Genomic DNA, 23,990 nt, shown 5'->3' on the forward strand with positions numbered 1-23,990 from the left:
AAGTCTATGGGTGATTTTTTATAGTCAATTTTTAATGAAAGCTCTTTTTTGTATATAAGATTATTTGAATAATAGTCTTGCAATAATTTTAGATTTCAATAATAAAAAAAGGTCAGAGTAAATAAAAAAAAAATTATTTGAAAGTATTCTAAATACTTATAAGAAGTATCTGTATCTGTATTTAAAATACATTTTTAAAGTATCTTATACAGTTACGCATTCTGTATATAGCAAGACTGACTTGACAATTTTACTAAAATACAAGAGTTTAACTTATGTAAGCGTTAATGTTTGGTGTAAGTACTTATGAGTCGTATAATCTCTCAGAGACAAAATTATTTTGAATAATACAATATATTTCAATAGTAAAAGTAATAGTTCAAAATTTTACTACATTTTTTAGAAAATTTCAAGTAAACATAAAAATCAAAAACTTTAAAATACATGATTAAAAATATAATAATAAATTATTTCTTTATATAAAACAAACATTACATTAATTAGTAGTTCAAAGATCATAAGAGCTTGTTTCTTCTGTATGACGTTTTAACACAAAGTGATGAACAAGTCCTCCGAAAATACCTCCAATGATTGGACCAGCCCAATAAATCTGTTTTAATTTAGAAACATGTAGTAAATATCAAATAGTTAAATACATTTATTTCTATGAAATATGAAAAATATCAAAGAAATAAATTTTATCATTTATATTTTTAGAAAAAATTTAGCTAATAACTCACCCAATGATTTTTCCAAAAGCCCAAGACAACGGCAGGACCCAAAGATCTAGCTGGGTTCATACTAGCACCGGTATACTTAATCTGTTGGTAATAAAACTTTATCAATATTTCATTTATAAGATAAGTAACTTAAATAATGTTACGCATTATAAAATGAAGCTCATTATAAAAGTTATTCCATAAATTAGACTAAGTTGATCATTTATTTCACTAATCTTGGTCATACGATTTTTTTTAAACAATTATCATTTGTATAATGTTAGGTAGTAAAAAAAAACGTTTTATCTAAGATTGCAATAAACATAAACAATTTTAATTATATTTATTATAATCAACTCTGGGCATAGACAAGTTAATAAGTTAAGTTAATTTAAAATTTTATTGTATCAATTTTAATATTTCAGGTAACATCACGACTATGGCCCTTAGATATCTCATTTTTTGAAAAAATTTAAAGAATATGCATAAACGCTTTCGGAGGCTATGAAGTCCTAAAAGCTCAGGAGCGTTTTTCTCTTAGCAATAGCTGCCCAGGTAGTCCCTTATGAAGACGACAACCCACTGATTCTACGTAAAATTTACTATTGAAATAATATATTTTCAAGATTTCATTTTTTTTTTTTTTGTAAAATCTGATATTTTCTGTAGTTACAACGCATTCTGTCGCACGTTGTATTGCCTATATGTTCATTTTGAGGAGTTTTATTTAAATTGGTATGACCCTGCATGGGATCCAGACGATTCTCCTCTCACTGAATTACTCTAAATTTGTAAAGCTATCTTGACTCTTCATACACAATTTTTCAATATGCTACTGCCAGAAAGATACACAACATCAATAACTTATGAAAATGTCGGGTTCAATGATCATTTTATTAAACAATTTATTAGAATTATAATAATACTTGATTTTTAATTTAACACAAACTCATTTTCAGAAAATAGTAACATATTATTATGAGCAACCGCGATTGACAACAATAATGCATTGACCTAATGGAAAAATTTACTGGAAAGATAAATATTACAAGGTAATTTCTTTATCTTATGAAAAATTTACGGACACTGACGATTGATCCACGTATAAAGAACTCGTAAATACCAGTTTAATGTTTGATAACTAAAATTAGATCAGTGATTCATTTGTTTCTTTTCTACCAATTGTAATTCTGTGAATTAAAAACAGTATCTTTATCTATCAAATACAAAATGGGTTGGCGGCGAAAAGGTCGCGCGAAATGACCGTATCCATTATCACCAATGATTTTTATTACGTCCGTCACTGATAACATATCGACCACCAAATAACTATTTATATTAGTTAAAACTCAGAAATAATATAAAATATTTCCAATGAATAATACATATTTTTACTTAAAAGTATATAATGTACATTGACAATAATAGTAGTGTTACAAATCGCATTCAAATATGAAATCATTTAATTGACTCGGTTAATAATCGCCTGGTGATTTAAACGGCATTATTGAACACGAAATTTATTGAAACTGAAATCTTTACCCTTATTTTTATTAGGTTTCATTTTTTCAAGAATACAGCGGATTTCATTCAGGTAGCGATTTCAATTTGTTCATTTAATAAGGGCTCCGTTTTTTTTTGGTTAAATTCTATACTTGGTTTAATGATATCATTAGTCCATTCTCGGAAATTTTGGTTAGATTAGATTTAATACTTCATAATTTATATAATAAATATAAAACAATTAAATTGATTACCCTATGAAATTATAAAGAATGGACTGAAAAAGTAATAATTGATAAATTAAGAAAATATATAAATATGCATTTAGAAAATCAAAATAACTTAGTATATTTTTGAATTAACCACTTTTAAAATAAAGATATAAATTTATTATGCTATCATTATTAAAATGTATAAAAATTATTTTTAATTTTGTCTATGTAAATTAACATTTTATAACTAGAGGCAACACTACTGTGTATGTTATTTGTAATAATTTAATACATAAAATAAATATGACGTAATTTTTAAAGCACAATCAATATATTATTGTTAAAAGAACTATAAAGATAAAAAACACCAATAATGTACAATGGAGTACGTATTGTTTATAAGTCAAGGTAATGTAAACTATACTTGCAATAATACTTTATATGTTAAGTTATAGGCGATAGTTACAAATTAATAAACATCAAACATTTCAAAAGTGACTTCTTGAAATATTTCAAACGGGTACAATTTTTAGAATAAATTATCATTTATACTTTAAAAATAAATTAATAACTACAACAGCTAATATTAAAGTAATCATCTAACGAAAATTTATAGTCCAACTATAAATAAAAACCGTGCGTTAAAATTTTTTATAAAATAATCTAAATCTGTTTCGTTAAGTCAAATTTTACGATTTTCTATTATCATTATTCCTCATTGTTACTAAATTATCTAGGTATAGAGTATAGCTAAACTTGTACAAAATGACGGAATAGTTGAGAACTTCGAAATCTGCGCATCGAGTTAGGATATAAACTGTCTTCAGTTAATATAATCTAAAATTTATAGTGAAGTTAAGGTTTTTAATCTAACTGATTTTACTATTGATATTGCAATGTAAATTTGTTCGGGTCATATCTCAATTATTCATTGACACGTGTCCTTCGAACTAGTGATAGACAATTAAAACAAAACTGGCATTTCCTGAGCCTCTTCACGGTACTACAAACTAACATTATTCATTGCCGACCTCGAATGTATTGTTTATTTTTGTACTTATTTTTTTGGGCCACAAGAAAAAAATAAAAACTTAATTAAATTAAACAATGTATGCTGTTTTATGATACGGTTTTATAAACTACAGTAACTATTTTCTAGGTTACCTTTAAAATGTACACCACACTACACAGTGTGAATTATTAAGAATAACAACCCTAATTTTGTTAATAAAATTTACTAATATAAAATTTTATTTTATTTTTTACATCAAACTTATTGTATAAAAAAATATATTTATAAGGTATGTTTTTATAGGTAACATTCGAAAATTAAATGAAAACCTATAATTTTATTGTTAAATGAAGAATAAATAAAATAAAATTATAATTGGTCGATTAATAGGTTTCCAATATTAATTTTTGAGTTATTATAATTTTTAGGTACATAGGATAGGATATATGGGATAAGATCTTATGCAATTTGATTGATTCATGATATACGATTGATAAGTCATTAATTTTCTTAGAAGCTATTATAAAATGTGAATTTTTCATAAAGAGGGAAATTATTTAACTCAAAAAACTACTATATTGTGTAATTTATGTGTTTAGATGCACTGTATGCTTTTAAAATTTAATGTTGATTTCTTACACAATTGATTACTTAGCTATTGTTATTTTAACCATTGTAAATAATTCTAGGTCAAAATACCAAGGAAATATTTTTTTAATCCTTGGTTGGTTCGTTTATCTATAAATGTTTAAATTTATGTATATAATCATAAAAAATAAAAAAACATTTTAAAGGTTTAATTATTGGAATAAATCAAATAGAACAAAATTTGTTCTATTTATATATTTAATATACAATGCTACTGATATTGAACTTCAAATTTTATCATGACATTTATTATTTTTAAATAGATAAATGTGTTTGTAGGCATTGAAATTTTCCAAAACAAATATATGTTGTTTGAATTAAAAGTATCGATTTCTAAAATATATTATGTTATACACATTTTTTGGTATCCACAAATATACAGACATTTTTTTGAATAATCGTATTGTCAAGGAATATAAAAATGGTACTAATATTTTATAAAGAACTATTTTAGCTCACTTCTAATAAAATATGATCTTATTTGTGATCTATTCGTCGTGCAAGACCTCAAGTTTGTGCCAAAATAACCGACCATATGTTGATGGCTGGTGTTCACTGGCCCATGGGAATACCAAAATGATTATAATTGAACTTATTTAAAGATCATAAATGAATTATTATAATTAAAAAGTGAGAATTGTTAGAAATTATCGTTGGATTTAGTTTGATTTGAGCTTTTTAGAAATGAATTCGTTCTTGAGATTAAAATATAACTCTAGTATAATAATAATGACATTTTAACTATAAAAATATAAAAATTTGAAATGAATAAAACACCTAAAACTTATATAAGAAGCTATTCATTTACATATATATATACACAGTCAACTATAATTCAAACTGAAAAAATATTATGAACTGTGAAATGATAACATAATATGTATGAAAAGCTGTTTTGTTTTTAAAATTGTAAATGCATAACTAAAATTATTTTTCATGCCATTCAACGCAATATAAACTAAATGAACATGACGTAAATATAAAGAATATAACTCGTACATTGATGTAATTAAGTTTTTTTTGTATGTTTCTAGCACAATAAAATAATTATTCATTTAACACCCAGCTATATATTATACAAACAAATATTTTTTTTTAAGAAAACAATAATAATACAACCATATATTCTTTAAAATAATTTGTTTTCGAAAGTTTTAAATTAATATTTTAAATATATTTTTGATTTTAAATAATATTAGTCATATGTGATTAATTCTTATTACATTAAATAAAAGTTGTGATAAAAAAAATGTAAACGAAATTATTTTAGTAAAAAGTCTTTTTCATATCGTCGATCAAATAGAAACAGCATGTATTGCAAATTATTAAAAAAATAATATGGTGTTATACTTTTTAAAACCTCTTTACAGTTTTATGATTATTATATTTACTTCAGATTTATGATTAGTTGTTATATGATGGTTTTTTTAACAACTGAATGAAATAAAATTTTTTAATAAAATAACAAACAAATTTAACGATTTAATAGTGTTCAATTTTGTTTTTTTATAGAGGTTAATGATATTTTTATCAAAAAAGTATGGCAAATTTGTATGATTTTTAAAATTATCAATTTTTTAATCACTCTAAAATGTCACGAAAATTGAGTAACGTTATCGTAACGTTTGACAAATGAAATTTATAAATTGATTATTTCTAATTTTTATAACAATTATTTTAAACTTTATTTAATTATTTTATGATAAATTAGGACTTTTTCCCTGTTTAATTACAAAAAATTATTTTTAAATAGCTGTCAAAATTCCATACAATGAAAAACTACATTAGAAAATATTTACTTACGGCAAATAAATGGTTTGCGACAATTGCTAAGCCAATTGACACAGAAGGTGTTACAATATTACTTCTATTTGCATCATCACAAACTGAATGAATAACCAAAATTAATATGAAGGTAATTGCAGCTTCAACTGTAAAAGCTATCATGGGATCGAGATCTGTACTTGTTTCACCAAGACTTTTCGGTGTTCTAACTGTAACAAACTATTAAATAAAAAATTCATCAAATAAAATGTCTATTTTTTTTAAATATAGGTTAAATAATAACACCTAAAAATAAAACAATTTTACTTATAGGGGTTATAAATTTATTAATTTAATTATGCTAAATTTTAATAATTATATTAAAATAAAATATACCCGATAAGATAAAATATAGCATTAAAAAAAGTTTAATTCTATATTTTAGGATTTAACTACAAAAAGTAATAATTGTTTATTTCATGATGTATTTAACTACCATTATTTTCTAAAATAAAAAACATGTTTATGACTCATAAATATATTTTTTTAAAACCACGCCAAAAAAAGTAAGACTGCATCATAAGAAAAAAATAATAACATGCTATACAAAAATAGATTACAAAAGTGTAGATTAGATAATAAATAGTGATGTAGCCAGAAACAAATGAAAGAGTATAATTAAAAATGAATGTACTCATAAAGGAAGATGTATATTTATAACTATTAATTACAAATTAATATTTTTGAAAGGAAACTACAAATTAAGTATAATCTAAGATTATTAATTTGATAATACGACTTGTCATTATAATCATATTACGAGTTTTTATAAATTTAGAAGGTCGGTACAATTTTAATGTATATCTGATATATTTTAACAAAGAACAATAAAAAATTTTAGAATCCATTCAGATGACTTGTAAAACTCAGCTAATATTGCATAATTTGGGATATACATGAACTGGAAGTTTGATTACTAATATAAAGTTTTCAAATATTTCCCTATCCGCCCTAACACAAAAAAAAATCACAAGAGAGGACATTAAATATAATATACAAAATACATACAATATAATAAAAAGAAATCTAAAAATACGTCTGAATAACTTAACAATTATTGTAAAATGACAGAAATAATACTATTAATTTACTTACATCAAGTACATATGTTCCCACAATAGCACCCAAACATTGAGCTACAATGTATAGGGCAGATTTTAAAAATGAACATTGGCCACTGACCAAAAAGCTAATCGTGACTGCTGGATTAATATGACATCCACTAGCATGGCCAAATATCTAAAACATAAATTACAGTTATAATAATAAAATTAAATACAGGATTGAAAATATATGCAAAATATATATATTTCCACGAACAATAAAATGTTTATATCGAAATTTTGTTAACAATACGTAAATAAAATTCAAAAAAGGTTAAAAATCAATGTTTGTTTGTTGGAAATGTGATTTATTATGTAATATCCTTCAATAAAACATTACAAATTAAGAACTGCATTTTAGCTTCGATGCGAAGCTGAGAGGTATTGGTTTTACTATGATGTGTTTTTTTTATTGTGTCTGTTACCAATTTTCTCAGCTCTAACCTAACCGATTTCTTTCAATGATACGTCAAAAGATCACAAATCGTATCTAGTTGAAAACATTACCCTCAAAAATTGAAAATAATTCCCTCGTTTCCCGTAAATGGGGGAAACCTCCAAAAAAATTACAAATTTAAAATCGCTAATTTTTTCAATTTTTTTTACTAAAAACTGCCGTAACTTTTTCAAAAATGAACATAACAATATAATTTTTTTTTTATAGAAGCTTGATGTTTTTACTTATCATTTAATATATTTTTTTTGTAAATCTGACACTTAGCCTACCCACAGGGGGGATTTAAAATGACAACTTTTTCACAAAAAATTTACTTTTTTAACATAACTTTTGAAAGTGTTCCGGAAAGTCTGACACTTTTATATATATCTTAAATTGAAGCTTATGTAATATACTTTAATTTGAAAAAAAAAAATTGACCTCTGGACTTGTTTTCATGGTGAAAATGGCTACCAAATGCTTTTTTTGTTTGAAAATTTTCGATTTTATATATTACATTTTTTACTTTAAAATGCTATAACTTTTTAAAAAATGTATGGATCAATACAATTTTTTCATGAAAAGTAGTATTTACATACATCTTTCATTCGACATACTTTTTTTTTAAATCAGACAATTTCCTTATATACGGGGGATGTTCAAATCTGAAAAATGCATATAAAAAGTAGAACTTTTTCAACTTAACTTTTGAAAGTGTTCCGGAAAGTCTGACACTTTTATATATATCTTAAATTAAAGGTAATGTAATATACTTTATTATGGAAAAAAAAAGTTGACATCTGGACTTGTCATCGTGGTGAAAATAGACATAAAAGTTAATAAAAAAATTACGATTTTTGTAAAATAATTCTTTTTTATATTTTTAACTTAATAATGCTATAACTTTTTGGAAAAAGTATGGATCCGTAAATTTTTTTTTTTTATATAGATGCTTGATATCTTTACCTATCATTTGGTATATTTTTTTTTTATAAATCTGACTTTTTACCTGTCTACAGGGGGGAATTTAAAATAACAACTTTTTCACAAAAAATTTACTTGCATATAGAAAGTAGAACTTTTTCAACTTAAATTTTGAAAGTGTTCCGGAAAGTCTGACACTTTTGTATATATCTTAAATTAAAGGTTATGTAATACACTTTATTATGGAATAAAAAAATTTTGGATTTTATTTTGTCTTCACGGTGAAAATGGCTACCGAATGCTATTTTCGTGTGAAAATTCTCGATTTTATTATTTATATTATATTTAACTTTATAATGCTATAACTTATTGAAAAGTTTATGGATCCACACAATTTTTTTATGAGAAATAATATTATTTTAATAAACCCTTTTTCATTCGACATACTTTATCTTAATCGAGATATTAATAAGGAACCAGCAGATCAAGTAGCTTTTGGAATAAAACACCAATTTTTTTAAAATTAAACATTATCTAAAGATTTGCATCGAAGCGTTTTTTTTTTTTTGATAGTGATTTTAATCACTGTCAGATATCATTATACTTGATCTAACTATGCCACGTCACCACTATGCCACGACCCGCCTGTGCTGGGCTTTTTAATTTTAATATGAGAGATACAAATTGATTTTTTTATTTATTTATAAAAATTTACAAATTTTTTAGCTTTGATGGCAGATTTTTCATAATAGAACACTTTATTTTAATTATTGTAGTTTATATCAAAAGCTTTGATTTGATTTAAGTCAATAGACAAACGTTTCAGAACATTTTCAAATAATAATTTGAAATAAATTTTTTTACGTAGTCTCTTTCAAACTCTTTCTGTACTAAGTTATTCATTGGATTTCTATACAAATCTTATATAAAGAAAACTTATTTTACACTTTACTAAAATTTTGTTTATATATTTTGAATTAGTATTTTCGAAAATAGCAGTTTTAAAATGCAGAAATTGTTTTTTTTTATACCTTTCTTGAAAGTAATGTAATTTTGAGATATTTTTTTAATTTTTGAAATAGAGGGAGGTTTTTGACACTAGAAAGTTCAACTACATTAATTTCTGTTTTTTTTTTGACACAGATAAACAAAATCAGTTCAGTGAGAGATCTGAATTTTCACGAAGAGTCACAAAAAAAACTCGGCTTAGTCGATAAGTAAAGAATAATTTATCTTATTTAATTATTTAAATTTTTTTTTATTTGCCTGAAATATAGGTAAGGAATAAAATTTCTGATAGTTACAATGTCGAAGTATTATACATTTCGCAAATTGAAGGAAATTTCAAGGTTAAACATTATTTGTGTTTATAAGTGTAAATCGGCATAATACTGAATTACAACTCTTCTCTGTGATAATATATATATATATATTAAAAAACAGCTATTTTACAGATTTATAAAAATGTAAATAAAAGTAGATAAGCGTTTTATTTGTTTATTCAGTCCATCTTTTAGTCTTCATTACTTCTTCCAAACAGATGGTTTTTTATAAACAGTTTTAACTCAAAAATGGATAATCAGATAATTCTTCTCCAGTGTACGAGGAATGACTACTCCTATCGTTAGATTAGTTATTCGCAATGTAAACTAAGCCGACTCGTGACTAAGATATTGAATCAGTAACCATAAGAATTAGGCGCCAACTTTTAGTAATATATTTTATTTGAATGAGTGAAAAAAAAGGTCTTAAACTCTATAATTTATATTGCTTCATAGTTGTGCCAACTTTAAAAACCAGCCGCCGGGGCACGTGCACCAAATGTCCCCTTCCCGATGCGGTCCTGTATGGTCGAAACTATTATATGTCATTAATCTATAAGAACAATGCTCTTAATTCTGGCATTCATAATATCATTTAATAAAAATACAATTTTCTATCTTTTAAGTGAAAATTTTTTTTTTTTATTATTTAATTATGAAAATTGACAACGTAAAAAGTCAAAGTGAGGCAACTGTTTCCCCCTATGAACACCCATGATATTCAAACCCCAAAATTTTTATTACATTAATGTCTATGTAGGCAATAAAGAAAAAAATAAACTGTCATAATATTAATTAATATAATATTTTGATATTAAAATACTAAAACAATATAAATATAAAACAAAATTACTTGAACCAGCGATGCGATTATAAATCCGAATGCTAAAGCAACTTGTAAAACAGCACTTGAACTCAAAACATCTATTTTCATCAAGCTACCACATCCAATAAATAAAAGAATGGCTGTTCCTAGAAATTCTGCTATCAACATTCTCCAGATTTTGTTGTTATCGGATACATCATCCATGGTTATCATACCATGTACAACTAAATTAAAAAAATATTTTATTACCTATTAATAAAATAAATGTAACAAATTAAAAGTTACGTTTATGTATAAGTAACTATACTTTCAATTAGAAAAAATGTTCATACAAATGTAGATAATACTTTCTAAAATAAATACAATATAGGTAAACTGAATAAGTAATTCAAAACTTAGTCTCTACACAAAATTTAAAAATACTTTTAGCTTATACAAAAAGAAATTATTTCTAGAAGTTCTAGAAAAAAATAAATATTTTTTTATGATCAGAATAAAATATATATTCTTATTTGTATGCATTAAATTGACTACGAAATTGTTTATATTTTTAATATTCATTGAAGGTACTGACAAGACTAACCTATTCAACAGTGCACGTGAAAATTGTAAATTAATATATAAGAATTGCTGATAATCTTTTAAAGTTTATATAATTGAAAATTCTTTCCTATTTTAAAGACTTGTAATATTAAATAATTTATACTTCTTGATAACATCAAATGACCATTGTACATACATTTATATATTTATTACACAGTGTTCATGATTTATTTAAAAAGATTCATTTAAAATTTTAAAATTGTAACTCAATAGAAAATGTTTTTTTTTTAACTCAGGTTTCAAATACTACAAACAATGACAATCTCTACTTCTAAATTGTTTTTAACTTAATAAAATTATTATATAAGCAATGTTTTAATTTGCATGTTAGGGGTCTCAGTTATTAATAAATAATGAAATCCCTTTCATAAAATTATATTTGCTTTATTTACAAAATATTTCTGTGTCGAAGAGTCAACGAACAAAAAAATATAATCCACAACTGACATTCAAAAATCCATCAGGATAATAAGGGGGATACATTTCTTTTTTAAAAATTTTATACCTACGTTTTTGATGATGATTGCCTAGCTTGTATCTTAACAAAAGATACTCGTCTATTGGGGCATTGCCCTTGCCGTCAACGTGGTTAGTGCAGCAATAAATAGATTATTTACACATTAACACATATTCCTAAAAAGGTGTTATGACAAATGAGTGAATTGCTTTCGTTGGTAGTATTGAAAATAAAAAACAACAACTGGATTAATAACATTTTCATTACGCATTGTTGGAAAACACATTTTTAATATAACAAAATAAAGATCTTTCTATAATTGTATACAATATATTTCGATATTGTTAGAATTAGTTTTGAGAAACATATTGATGTAAAACCAAGTTACATACGCGTGTATTGTTGTGTTTAAAATTAATTATTGAAATTACTACTTATTTTTATGATACAATATGAAATAAAAGTATGAATAATTGTAATAAAATTTGATTTTCAAATAATGTCTTATAAAAACATTCCAAATATTTATAATGTTGAAGTATCTCCAACTATAGTTAGTATCAATAGTGTCAATAGTAGTTAAAGTATAACTACTATTATTAGGTAATAGTTCTACTAAAATATTTCAAGCTCAAATTAACATTTAAAGAAAAAAGCGAAAAAGTATTCGCATATTTTTATAACTGCATTGTTTACAATAATAACTATTATATTCTCGTAATTTATTTTGAACAAGATGCGTGTCAAACACTTCACAACTTATCTTAATACTATGTAAATGTTTCTATGAAGGCTAAATTGTGTCGTAAATAATCAATATTAATACTACTAAAAATGTTTGTTTTTGGAAATACCTCATTCAAACTATTTCTACTTAGATTAAGACATAGGGGAACTATAATACACTTTAAATATATAAAATATTTATTAGCATTTATAGAATTACTTAATATATGTAATACATATTTAGTACACATTTAGATATCAAATTTTTTATAGAAACACTTCAAATAGTTTTTTAAATATTTTATATACTTAGAAAAAATATAAAAATAAAATTTTTTAGGATAATATCGAACTAGTCTGTTAAATTTTGTGTTTTCAAATTATTACACATTATCAATATTATATAGTAGTACTAATATTAGTTCATATATAATATTATAATTACAATATTGAGCATTGATTCTACATTTATTAGTTATAGATAAATAATATAAAATATAATTAAAACGTAGTTAAAGAAGGTAATACTTATATAAAAAAGTTATCTCTAAAATTTACCTTTTGGAATAATTTTTTTTTTAAAAGAACTTAATATTAACAATGTTTTATAAAATAAATTAAATTTTAATCTATACTTTTTTATGGAAAAATCATAATTAGTGATAACTTTTGTAAGTTAAATGGGAACCTATTATTTTTTATACATTAAATGGCAAATAGTGTGATTAAAATTTTGACTGGTCACTAATCTGTATTGTATTATTTCTCTTTGAGATATTAGCATTTATTAAAAATAATAATAGGTGCCTAATTAACTTTCGAAAGTTACCCCTAAATTTTAAACTCTGGAATAATTTTTTTTTACAATTAAATTCATATTTACAATGGTTTATGAAAATAAATTAAATTTTACTCTGTAGATTTGTATGAAAAAATTATTTTTTAAGAAAAAATGGGGTCAGTAAACTTATGAAATCACAAGTATAATAGAAAATTTATTTAACAATGTTTTGATAGCTAAATAATTCACCGGTTGTGTTGGGTTACCCACCGGTACTGAGCCTAAACGTAAAATTAAAATTTATTATTACTATGTACATACATTTTTCTCAANCGGTACTGAGCCTAAACGTAAAATTAAAATTCATTATTACTATGTACATACATTTTTCTCAATGATCTAAATTATCATCTAATTATTGCAAATCAGAAATTATTACTACTTTTTGTTTAAAATGTTCAGGAACATTTAATATTATTTTCAGAATTGTTTAAAGGGTAGCAAGAGTGCCAATGTTATTGATAAAGAAAAAGAACCTAGTCTTGTATTCTATCTAATTGTTAAAATACATTTTTAAAAATTTAAAGTTAAATTATTAATATAATTAATTTTCTTTTCAGATGCAGTTTTTATTTTCGTTGTAATAAAACATTGTTTATAGTTTTAATCAAAAACTTTTCTTGAACTCATTAAAATATCTGGCCCCAGACCCGAATAGATGTAATCTTTGCTTGATTATATTTATATTTAATAACAATTATCTGAAAATGATTTTAAATGTTTGTATTTAATATTGTTATTGTTAATTTGTATATGTAATTTGATGTTACGAAAAATAAAAATTTATATTTCATAATAAAATTTAGGGTAGTGTTTTAAGTAATTAAATTATTTAACCCTTTCCCTTAAATCAAATTTGAATGTAGGCTATTGAAAACGTATATATCGTATAAGTAAAAAAGCATATATCATATACTTAACTTAAATAAATTACTAATATTACATAATAATCAGGAGTCTTGATTAAAAATTGAATACTTTGAAACAAAAAATTTCGTTTTTTTTTTTTTATTAAACTTATACTTAAATAATATTCATGTTAAATAGTAAAAGTTGAATTTTAAAGAATTTTTTATGGTTATAATGTTTTATCAAATTTTAAATTAAATTAAGTCGGTGTTCCCAACATTTAATATAGATTTAAAATTTAACATTTAAAATAGATACTCTGTATTTTAAGCTCAAAGGAAAAAAACGTACAATGGTGGATTTGGGAAAGCTAAACAAATGCAGTGCTCCCGTCAGAAATTCTAAGAAAAAAAAAAAAAGATTTTCTGTATTAAAATTAAGTACAAAAGGATTTACTAGAATTAAAAAATAATAATAATGTTCATAAACATAAAAATTTAACAATTTCTTTTAAAATAGTTATCCAACTTTATTAATAAAATTTTTCTTTTTTAACTTAAAAATTAAACATACTATATGGTGGACAACAGATTAACTCAAGATTCCTAAATTAGATTTTATTACAGTAATATCAAAGCGTTTATTTATAATCAAAAAAATATATAAATCAAGTATTGCACAATACATAAATTTAAGTAAAACATACAAATAACAAATAAATTTTATTAATTCCATAGTATCAGCTAGTTTTTAATTATTTCAAAGCTATTGATTAGCTATAAATACGTGTTATATTTTATGGTAAAATAATATCATTATGAACGGTTATTTGGGAAAAACTATATGAAATATCCATAGTAATAAAGCATTTTGTTTACGAGAAGATTTTATAATTGATTATTTTATTAACATCTGATAATCATTTTCCAAATTTCAATTAACTTTTAATGAATTAAGTTAACTATTTTATAAATTATATTATTGATAATGTACTATGAACAATATATTTCTCTAATTACTTGACTAAAATTCAATCAATAAAGTACAAACTTACCTTTTGATCTAGGCATAGTTGTGCTAGTACTAATTAAATAAAAAATGAATAATTGGGTATACAATTTGAGTTAAAAATTCACTTAACTTAAACGTGCGTGATACGCATACTGCGTTGACTGAATTGTATTTACAAATCTGCTTATCCAGTGCCAGTTTTAACAGGTGCTTGTGTCACTTTAGAGAGAACCCAAATATAGGCGGGACAAACCTCTAGCTTCTCCTTCCTATTTTTTTAAATTTCTTGGCAAAAATTGCATTGAAATAATTATTACAACAAATTGTGCAAATCTCATAATCATAAATTTAAGTTAATGTAACGTTAAAGTTGTTGTTTTATTTTTAAATGTTATAATTTTATATACATAATTTTGTACAATACTTATATTTCATTCTTTTCATCTTAATTTTGTGTTGTATAATTTAAATTTCATCATTTGTAGGCAGTAGTGTAGTTGGGATAAAATAATGGGATGATCATAGTAAAAAAGTTCACAAAATTCCTTGTCTGGGATTTTTTTATTTGAATTTAAATATTCGAAAATTATTTGTTAATATACCTTAATCCAAAACTATAGATGTAAACGTACCGAAACATAAGTCAAAATATTTAATATATATTTAAAACATTAACATTATTTAATATAATAATAATTATTATGTATAATAAGAATAATAGTTTTTAAATCATAAATAGCTTATTTTCATAACATAAACAACCACTCTGTATAAATACATATTCATGTATAGAGTATTCAGTAAGTAAGGAAACAAGAAATTTGTTATAAACGATGAGAACAATAGAAACCCGTTTCCTTATTTACTGAACACGTTATATAATTTTGTGTAATTTGTTCGTCAGTTCCTTTCTCGATTTATAAATGCATTTATAATCTAAAACAGTTTACGTAGACATTACTAACAGATAAGACTTTAACTTTTGATAACACATGAATATCATGTGAAGTACTATAATTGGAAGTAAAATTATTTTTTTAATATTTGGTAACATTATTTGTATAACAAATTTATAGCATCAATACATTTTTAATTTTTAATTATACATTAAGGAGTTCATTAATATTTTTATCTATGTCATCTTTATGTTTTTCGGACTGAATTACATTTTTTTGGGGGTTTTTATTTATATTTTTTTTTGTTAGTTACTGTCAGTTTTATTCAAGTAATATACATTTTTTGCATAACTTTTTTGAAAAAACTGATCATAATAATAAAATTCCAAATATTATAGAAATCCAGATTCATAGATTAAGCAAGAAAAGTGTAAGTTTTTCGGGTTTAAATTTAAATCTGATCTGTAGGCAACACTAAGAAATTATACTAAATATTTTAGTTTTGGAAAATAAATAAAAATTTTAAACAGAGGCTGTTAGGATGAGATCATACTGAATAATTAGGAATGAAATTTTGAAGTTTAATACTGAAGTGAAATATTAATTTTAATTAACTTTGATAAAGTTATCTATGTATTTATTATTATAGTAAAAGACTATAACAGTTACTTATTGTGACAGATTAATTATTTTGCTAATCGAAATAGCGCCGCAATACAAGATTGTAGGCAAAAAAATGTACTTGTAGACATTAAAAATAAAGATCTGGAGGAATTAACAAAAAATATTGCAACCAAATAATAAAATATATAGAGGATTCATTACTTTATTTTATGCAATATATTTAATAGTAAAAGATAAAATATAATTTTTTCTTTTTATAAGTTATTAGTTTCCTGTGCTTTTAATTTAACATAAAAATATATAGCTATATCCCCCTTATTTTCTCTTAATATTTGTACTGAATTCAGTTTTTAAGGAAACATACATGTTTAATAAGATTACAAGTAAGAAAATGATCTCACTAAAAATATGTGTGTTCTATAACAATATTTCAACCATTTCGGAAGTTATTAATACTATATAATAAACGGAGAGTATTATGAAACTCATGCGCCAGTAGCTAACATGTTGATTGTAAAAATATTATTATCAAATATAAATGTTCAGAAATTGTTTATGCATCAAACTTATGTGAATATAACCTTTTTAAATGATAACTCATTTGAAATAATATAAATATTTCACCAGAACGATACTAGACAGAAGTAGATAAAATAATATGTAAACTTTTATTTTTAATTGCTAAGTATATGGATAAGTACAATCTTGAAAGTGCTGTGTCGATAAGAGTATAATTTCATATTTAGTTATACATTTTAAACACTGTGTTTAATAGGATTCAAAAGAGATTTAAAAGAGTTTTGGTTAATGGTAGTGCATGCTAATCTTAATTATATTTTATAATTGTTATATAAGTTATATTTTTTAAAATTTATACCTTGTTATTAATTAATAATCAAAATGAGAATTCTTCTATAAGATATCAAGCGAACATTAATAGTAGACATGGAAACTATTTGGAATGAGTGTGATATGAAGATTGAAGATGTCATTTAATTTCTGAATTTGACTGTTCTTATAATGGTAGAAGTTTAAGTATCTTCAGAGGCACAATAAATTTCAATATACGGTGGACACAAATTATTACCTATATTGAGAAGGTATTGATTTTATTATGATGTGTTCTTTTTTTTGCGTCTGTTACCACTTTTTTTTAGCTCTTACGGAACTGATTTCTTTCAACGATACGTCAAAATATCACAAATCGTATCTAGTCGAAGACATTACCATCAAAAATTAAAAANACTTTTTTTTAGCTCTTACGGAACTGATTTCTTTCAACGATACGTCAAAATATCACAAATCGTATCTAGTCGAAGACATTTCAAATTAAAAAAATTTCTCCAAAAAAAAACTACAAATTTAAAAATCACTAATTTCTAAACATTTTTTAATTTTTTTCTTAAAACTGCCATAATTCTTTCAAAAATGACCAAATAAATATAATTTTTTTTTGATAGATGGATGATGTCTTTACCTATCACTTGATATATTTTTTTTATAAATCAGGCCCTCTACTTGCCCACAGGGGGGATACAAAATGACAACTTTTTCACAAAAAATGAACTTTTGAAAGTGTTCTAAAATACTGACACTTTTTATATATATGAAATTAAAGCTTATATAATACACTTTAATATGAAAAAAAAATTTCAGATTTTAGTTTGTTTTTATGATGAAAACTAACATGAAAGTAAATAAAAAAATAATATTTTTGTAAAAAAAATTATTTTTAAAATTTTTAATTTTATAATGCTATGACTTTTTGATAAATATATGGATCAATACAATTTTTTTATGATAAATACTATTTATATACCTCTTTCATTCGACATACATATATATTACACTTATAAATCATAAAACTTGTAATCAGGATATAAATAAGGAAATAAGAGATCATGTAGCTTTTGGAATAATCTACCAATTTTTTAAAATTAAACACTATATACAAATTTGTATTGAAGCGTTTTTTATGATATTGATTTTAGTCACTGTCAGATATCATTATACTTGATATAACTATACCACGTCCCCATTGTGTCGCGACCCCACTGTGCTGGGTTTTTTTTAATGCTTATAAAAAATAATAATGAAAATTCGAGATTGGTACAACAAGGTTATCACGTATCGATGGTACTCTGAAGATAAGTAAAATAATTAAAAAAAGAAGTTAACACAATGAGGTGGTGGCACAGTGTGGACGTGGCATAGTTGGGCCATGTATAGATGATATCTGATAGTGATTAAAATTATTATCATAAGAAACGCTTTAATGCAAATCTGTAGAGTGTTTAATTTTATGAAATTAGTGGATTATTCCAAAAGCAACATCAACTTCTATTTCCTTAATTATACCCAGATTAGTAATTCTTTTAATTATGAGTATAATATATAAATAAATACTAGTTACAGTATATAAATTTAGTATGAAAGATTTTAATTTTTATTCGAAAGTGTAGCAGTTTTTATTTTATTGATAATTCTTATCATCGAATGAAGCTCTTATCAAGAATATTGGAACACTGATCATAGAATAAATAAGATGAGAATAGATCTATTTATATTTCGTATAAAATATAAATTAATTGTATTTTATCTTAAAAGAATATTAGTTTAAATTTATACTTATTTTTATTAATTTATATTAAATTAAAAGTCATTATGGTTGTCATGTCGGCTCTAATTGATATGTGTTTTTTAAATAAGAATAAAGTCTGAATAGAATAACAGAAATAATGTAAATTCTTAATTTAAAACAAAATTGAAAAGTAACAAGCATTTTTTATTTTTAACTAAAAACAGTAAGTATGCGTTTGTATTTAATTAATTTTACTGTAAACTGTTATTTAATTAATGAAATAAATAAATGGCTAAATATAAATAATCTGTTCATCTATATCTAAATATATATACCCAACAAACCTGGTAAAAATAAACGTTGATGTTTATTATTATTGATAAATAATTTTGTTTTTATAAATGTGCCATAATCTTTAGCTTCAGAGTTCATTTTTAAATATTTTCATTTGATTCAAACTTTTATATTGATAGTTAAGAATAAGTAAACTTTTACTAATCTATAACACATTAATTATTGTTCTATTTAATTTATCTAAATAAAGTAGTGTATTAAATCATATCTTTTGGACGTTATAATAAATGACAATTGAATTGATAATAAATAAGTGTTTATATTTGACTTCATAATTGACGTCTTTAAAATCTCAACAAATTATTTTAATCAGCGAATGGAATTTAAGATTGTGGTACTTTAAATATTGCTAATATTTAGTATAATATTTCATGACTACAGCAAAATGTGTCATGTGTATTACAAATTTTACATTACTAAAATACTTGACACGGTACCGTGTTTCCTCAGCCGCACATTATGAATCAAAAGTGAACGATGGCCTAGTGCAGGCAAGTAGCCAGAAAATATATATTGGAGGGGTCAACAATTTTGGGCCCTTGTATCATTTTCCATAATTTGTTTCCCATGAAAAGCTTTTGGGGGGGCGCTCCCTCCACTCCACCGTAGACAGTATCCCATTCTATGAATCTTACAAGTTCAAAATTTTACCATTGGTTGGTTAAAAACAAATTGTTTTCGTATAAAGTATACTAATTATTACAGTATTATAAAAAAACCCAGCACAGGGGGGTCGCGGCATAGTGGTGACGTGGCATAGTTAGATCAAGTATAATGATATCTGACAGTGATTAAAATCACTATCCAAAAGAACGCTTCGATGCAAATCTTTAGATAGTGTTTAATTTAAAAAAATTGGTGGATTATTCCAAAAGCTACATAATCTGCTAGTTCCTTATTAATATCCTGATTAAGATAAGGTATGTCGAATGAAAAAGAGATTATTAAAAAATAGTATTTCTCATAGAAAAATTATGTTGATCCATACGCTTTTCAATAAGTTATAGCATTATAAAGTTAAAAATATAAAAAATAAAATCAAGAATTTTTACACAATAATAGCATTTGGTAGCCATTTTCACCGTGAAGACAAAATAAAGTCCAAAATTTTTTTATTCCATAATAAAGTGTATTACATAACCTTTAATTTAAGATATATACAAAAGTGTCAGACTTTCCGGAACACTTTCAAAATTTAAGTTGAAAAAGTAAATTTTTTGTGAAAAAGTTGTCATTTTAAATCCCCCCCTGTGGGCAGGTAAAGGGTCAGATATGAAAAAAAATATACTAAATGAAAGATAATGATATCATGCATCAATATATAAAAAAATTATATTGTTATGTTCATTTTTGAAAAAGTTACGGCAGTTTTTAGTAAAAAAAATTGAAAAAATTTCGAAAATTAGCGATTTTTAAAATTGTAATGTTTTTGGAGGTTTCCCCCATTTACGGGGAACGAGGGAATTATTTTCAATTTTTGAGGATAATGTCTTTGACTAGATACGATTTGTGATCTTTTGACGTATCATTGAAAGACATCGATTTGGTGAGAGCTGAGAAAAATTGGTAACAGACACAAAAAAAAAACACATCATAGTAAAATCAATACCTTCTCAGCTTTGCATCGAAGCTAATAAAATAACAATGTGAACATAAGCTGATTTAATTTTACAACTTTTAAGCTATTAAGAAAAAATAATTTATACCTAAATACTAATAACAAATAAGTTATAAATTATTTTGAAAATAAATATAAATTATAAACAATGTAAAATTTATTTTATTTAAAATTAAAAACAATTCCTGCCTTTTTTTAGTCATATTTTCATTACTATTATTTAGAGCACGCAAATAACAAATTAACAAAAACAAATAAATTACCTATTATAACTACTAAATTATAAAAAAAAACAGATTAAAGATAAGATTTATCAAAAAATTTTTCATAGAGTATTACTTTATCAAATTTTGTAATCAACTAGTTTCTAATTAATACATATTTCAATATGTATCAATGATACTTGATAGTTTGTTATCATTTATTGGATCAAAGTTAAAAAAAATTTATCTACAACCACGTTTGGAGTAACTGCTATTCCATTTATTATTACGTCCAGAACGTTATCTTTTTCAAATAACGTTTTCTATGAATATAAAAATGAAAATATAGCCATAATAATAACTGTATTACTCAATAGTAATCACAAATTAATAATAATTTCAATGTATATAAGGCCTATTACGTTATTGATAATTCGTAAAAATAATTGAATTTTAAATTTGGGGGGGCCGGCCCTGGGCCACATTAAATCTAAGGGGGGCCAGGCCCACCCATGTCTACGTGCCTGGCCTAGTGGTAAGGTTTGTCTATACAACTCCTTCGGGCGCGGGTTCTAATCCCGTACTGTGACTCTTTTTCTCACATGATTTCCGGTACACTTTCTCTAACCGGCCGTCAATCCCCGGCAGCCAAGTTATACACAATGAGTATTATAATTATATCTTTTCGACAATTTTCCTCAATTACTTAATAGTATATCAATTATATTCAATATCATAATATTTAATTATATTTTCAATTTCATATTAAAATTATAATTTCAGTTTATTATTTATTAAATAGAGTTTCAATCACACTATTAATACTTAATTTGTACTTTAATAGTTTATCTAGCCTAAAAATATTAAAATTATTTATAACTACATTTACTATGCATTACATGCAATATAAACAAGTGTACACTTTTTCAACATGTTACTGTATATAAATTTAGTATCTGTTTTTAAATAAAAATGTGAAACTTTATTTAGTAAATTTTTTGGAAAAAAATAGAACGACAGATTTGGAAAGCACTTCTTCGTAAATGCACTGACTATATGAAAACAGATAGCTCTCCCAGTCTTAAGGAAACTTAAAAGACTGATAATGAACATAAAATTATACCAAAGCAGTCGCATGAATTGATTTGAATTGTTCTGTATATATTTTACAATATCATCATAAAAATTTCTTATCAACCTTATGATTTAAATGATAACTACTATTTAGTGAAACACAAAACTTTTAAATTTTAGATAATATTCATATTTTATAATGTCTACCATAAAACATTCTGTACATAGAATATAAATTATAAAATAACTATACTAATGCGCTATCTACGTAATAAGTAAAATCACAACACATTATATGAATTCTCTTATAGAGCGCACAATAATATAAAGTACATTATTCGAGTCTTAATGCTATTAAATACGTCTAAAGTAACTATTAATACAAAATTATTATAATTAACATTATTCTCAACCAATTTTAGTGCATAGGCACTTTATTACAACAACAAAAATATGTTACTCCAAAAGTTTTGTTTTTTCTCATCAATTTTTGTGATATGAATTAGTAGACAATAAATTTTATACTTCAACGAGTTTTTTTCCAAAATACTATTCCGAAGATTTATGTAATTAAAATTGGTTTATTATAAATTTTTATTGGATTATTAATTATATTCATAAGTTGAATGGGTATTATATTTTTATAGTACTCTTCTGCGTAATAGTTAATACTAGAAAGTTCGACATATAATAAAAATAATCCTAATATTAGTAAGTCATAAGACTAAGTACCTTAACATACTAAATGAAAAAGTATATTTACATTCATAAATATATCCAAAAATCACACTTCCCCACAATTTGAGGTAAATGCATCATCAAACATTTTTTTTAAATATCTACTTCAATTTTAAATTTTAACCAAGTTCGTTTTTGTTATAAAATTTAAACAAATGGTACCTGAAACGATAGCAATTATCTAAAATGGCAATATTCAATGAATTAAAACTAATCATTTTTTTAGTAACGTTCTTATCAAAGAAGGATTAAAATGAGTAATGATCATTACCCCTTCTAACCTACTCTTTAAACAATTATTTTAAATTAAATTTTTTAACAATTCCTTTTAAAAATTTAACACAATCTACAAGTTTGCATAGAAACATTCTTTTTGATAGTGATTTTAATCACTGCAGGTATCATGTTCACTGTTTTTTGTATATTGGTTCATATTTACAGCTGAATATAGTTGTTAATGAAGAATTACGGCTTAATCAAAACACCATAACATGTTTAATTGCTTAAATATTTAGACATTTTTTTTTTTGATTATTTATGTTGTCAAATTTTGGAAGCAAAAAATTACACTTTTTGACAATTATAACAATTAAAATGTTTGACAACCTTCAACAGCGGTTTTTTCTATAAAAAGACAATTTTTATTTTTAACCTTGTAATATATAGATTATATAAAGATCATTCATTTTTAATGTATTTATGAACTTTTCGAATTATGGTCAAAAATTAAAAATAATAATTACAAACACTGTTAATAGAATTGCACCGAAGCTTTTTTTTATAAAAAATTACGCTTTGAAAGTTGCTAAAAGTAAATGTTAAAAGTAATAAAGTAGAAACCTTATAATGTAAAAAGTTTAATAACGTTATCTCTACATTATTGCTT

General features: G+C 23.9%; 1 protein-coding gene and 1 long non-coding RNA gene across 3 annotated transcripts; one reads left to right on the top strand and one right to left on the bottom strand.

The window, feature by feature from the left end:
- Positions 1-335: 335 nt before the first annotated feature.
- Positions 336-19,564, bottom strand: LOC126895395 (aquaporin AQPcic). 2 transcript variants are annotated; one of them, XM_050667216.1, is made up of 6 exons: positions 19,462-19,564; positions 10,557-10,753; positions 7,014-7,157; positions 5,898-6,098; positions 741-821; positions 336-610 (listed from the first exon to the last, which is right to left on the bottom strand). In XM_050667216.1, exons 1-6 carry the CDS (start codon positions 19,547-19,549, stop codon positions 509-511), a joined length of 813 nt encoding a protein of 270 aa, XP_050523173.1. In that variant the 5' UTR covers positions 19,550-19,564; the 3' UTR covers positions 336-508. The 2 variants fall into 2 exon arrangements, with proteins under 2 accessions (XP_050523173.1, XP_050523174.1); XM_050667217.1 differs by lacking the exon at positions 19,462-19,564 and adding an exon at positions 15,060-15,227.
- LOC126895396 (uncharacterized) lies at positions 2,653-6,088 on the top strand. Its single transcript, XR_007701647.1, has 2 exons — positions 2,653-2,842; positions 5,848-6,088. It is a non-coding gene; the product is annotated as an uncharacterized LOC126895396 (long non-coding RNA).
- Positions 19,565-23,990: the final 4,426 nt, after the last annotated feature.

Source organism: Daktulosphaira vitifoliae, unplaced genomic scaffold (assembly GCF_025091365.1).
Source record: "Daktulosphaira vitifoliae isolate Bord-2020 unplaced genomic scaffold, ASM2509136v1 Scaffold_1, whole genome shotgun sequence".
Lineage (NCBI taxonomy): Eukaryota > Metazoa > Arthropoda > Insecta > Hemiptera > Phylloxeridae > Daktulosphaira > Daktulosphaira vitifoliae.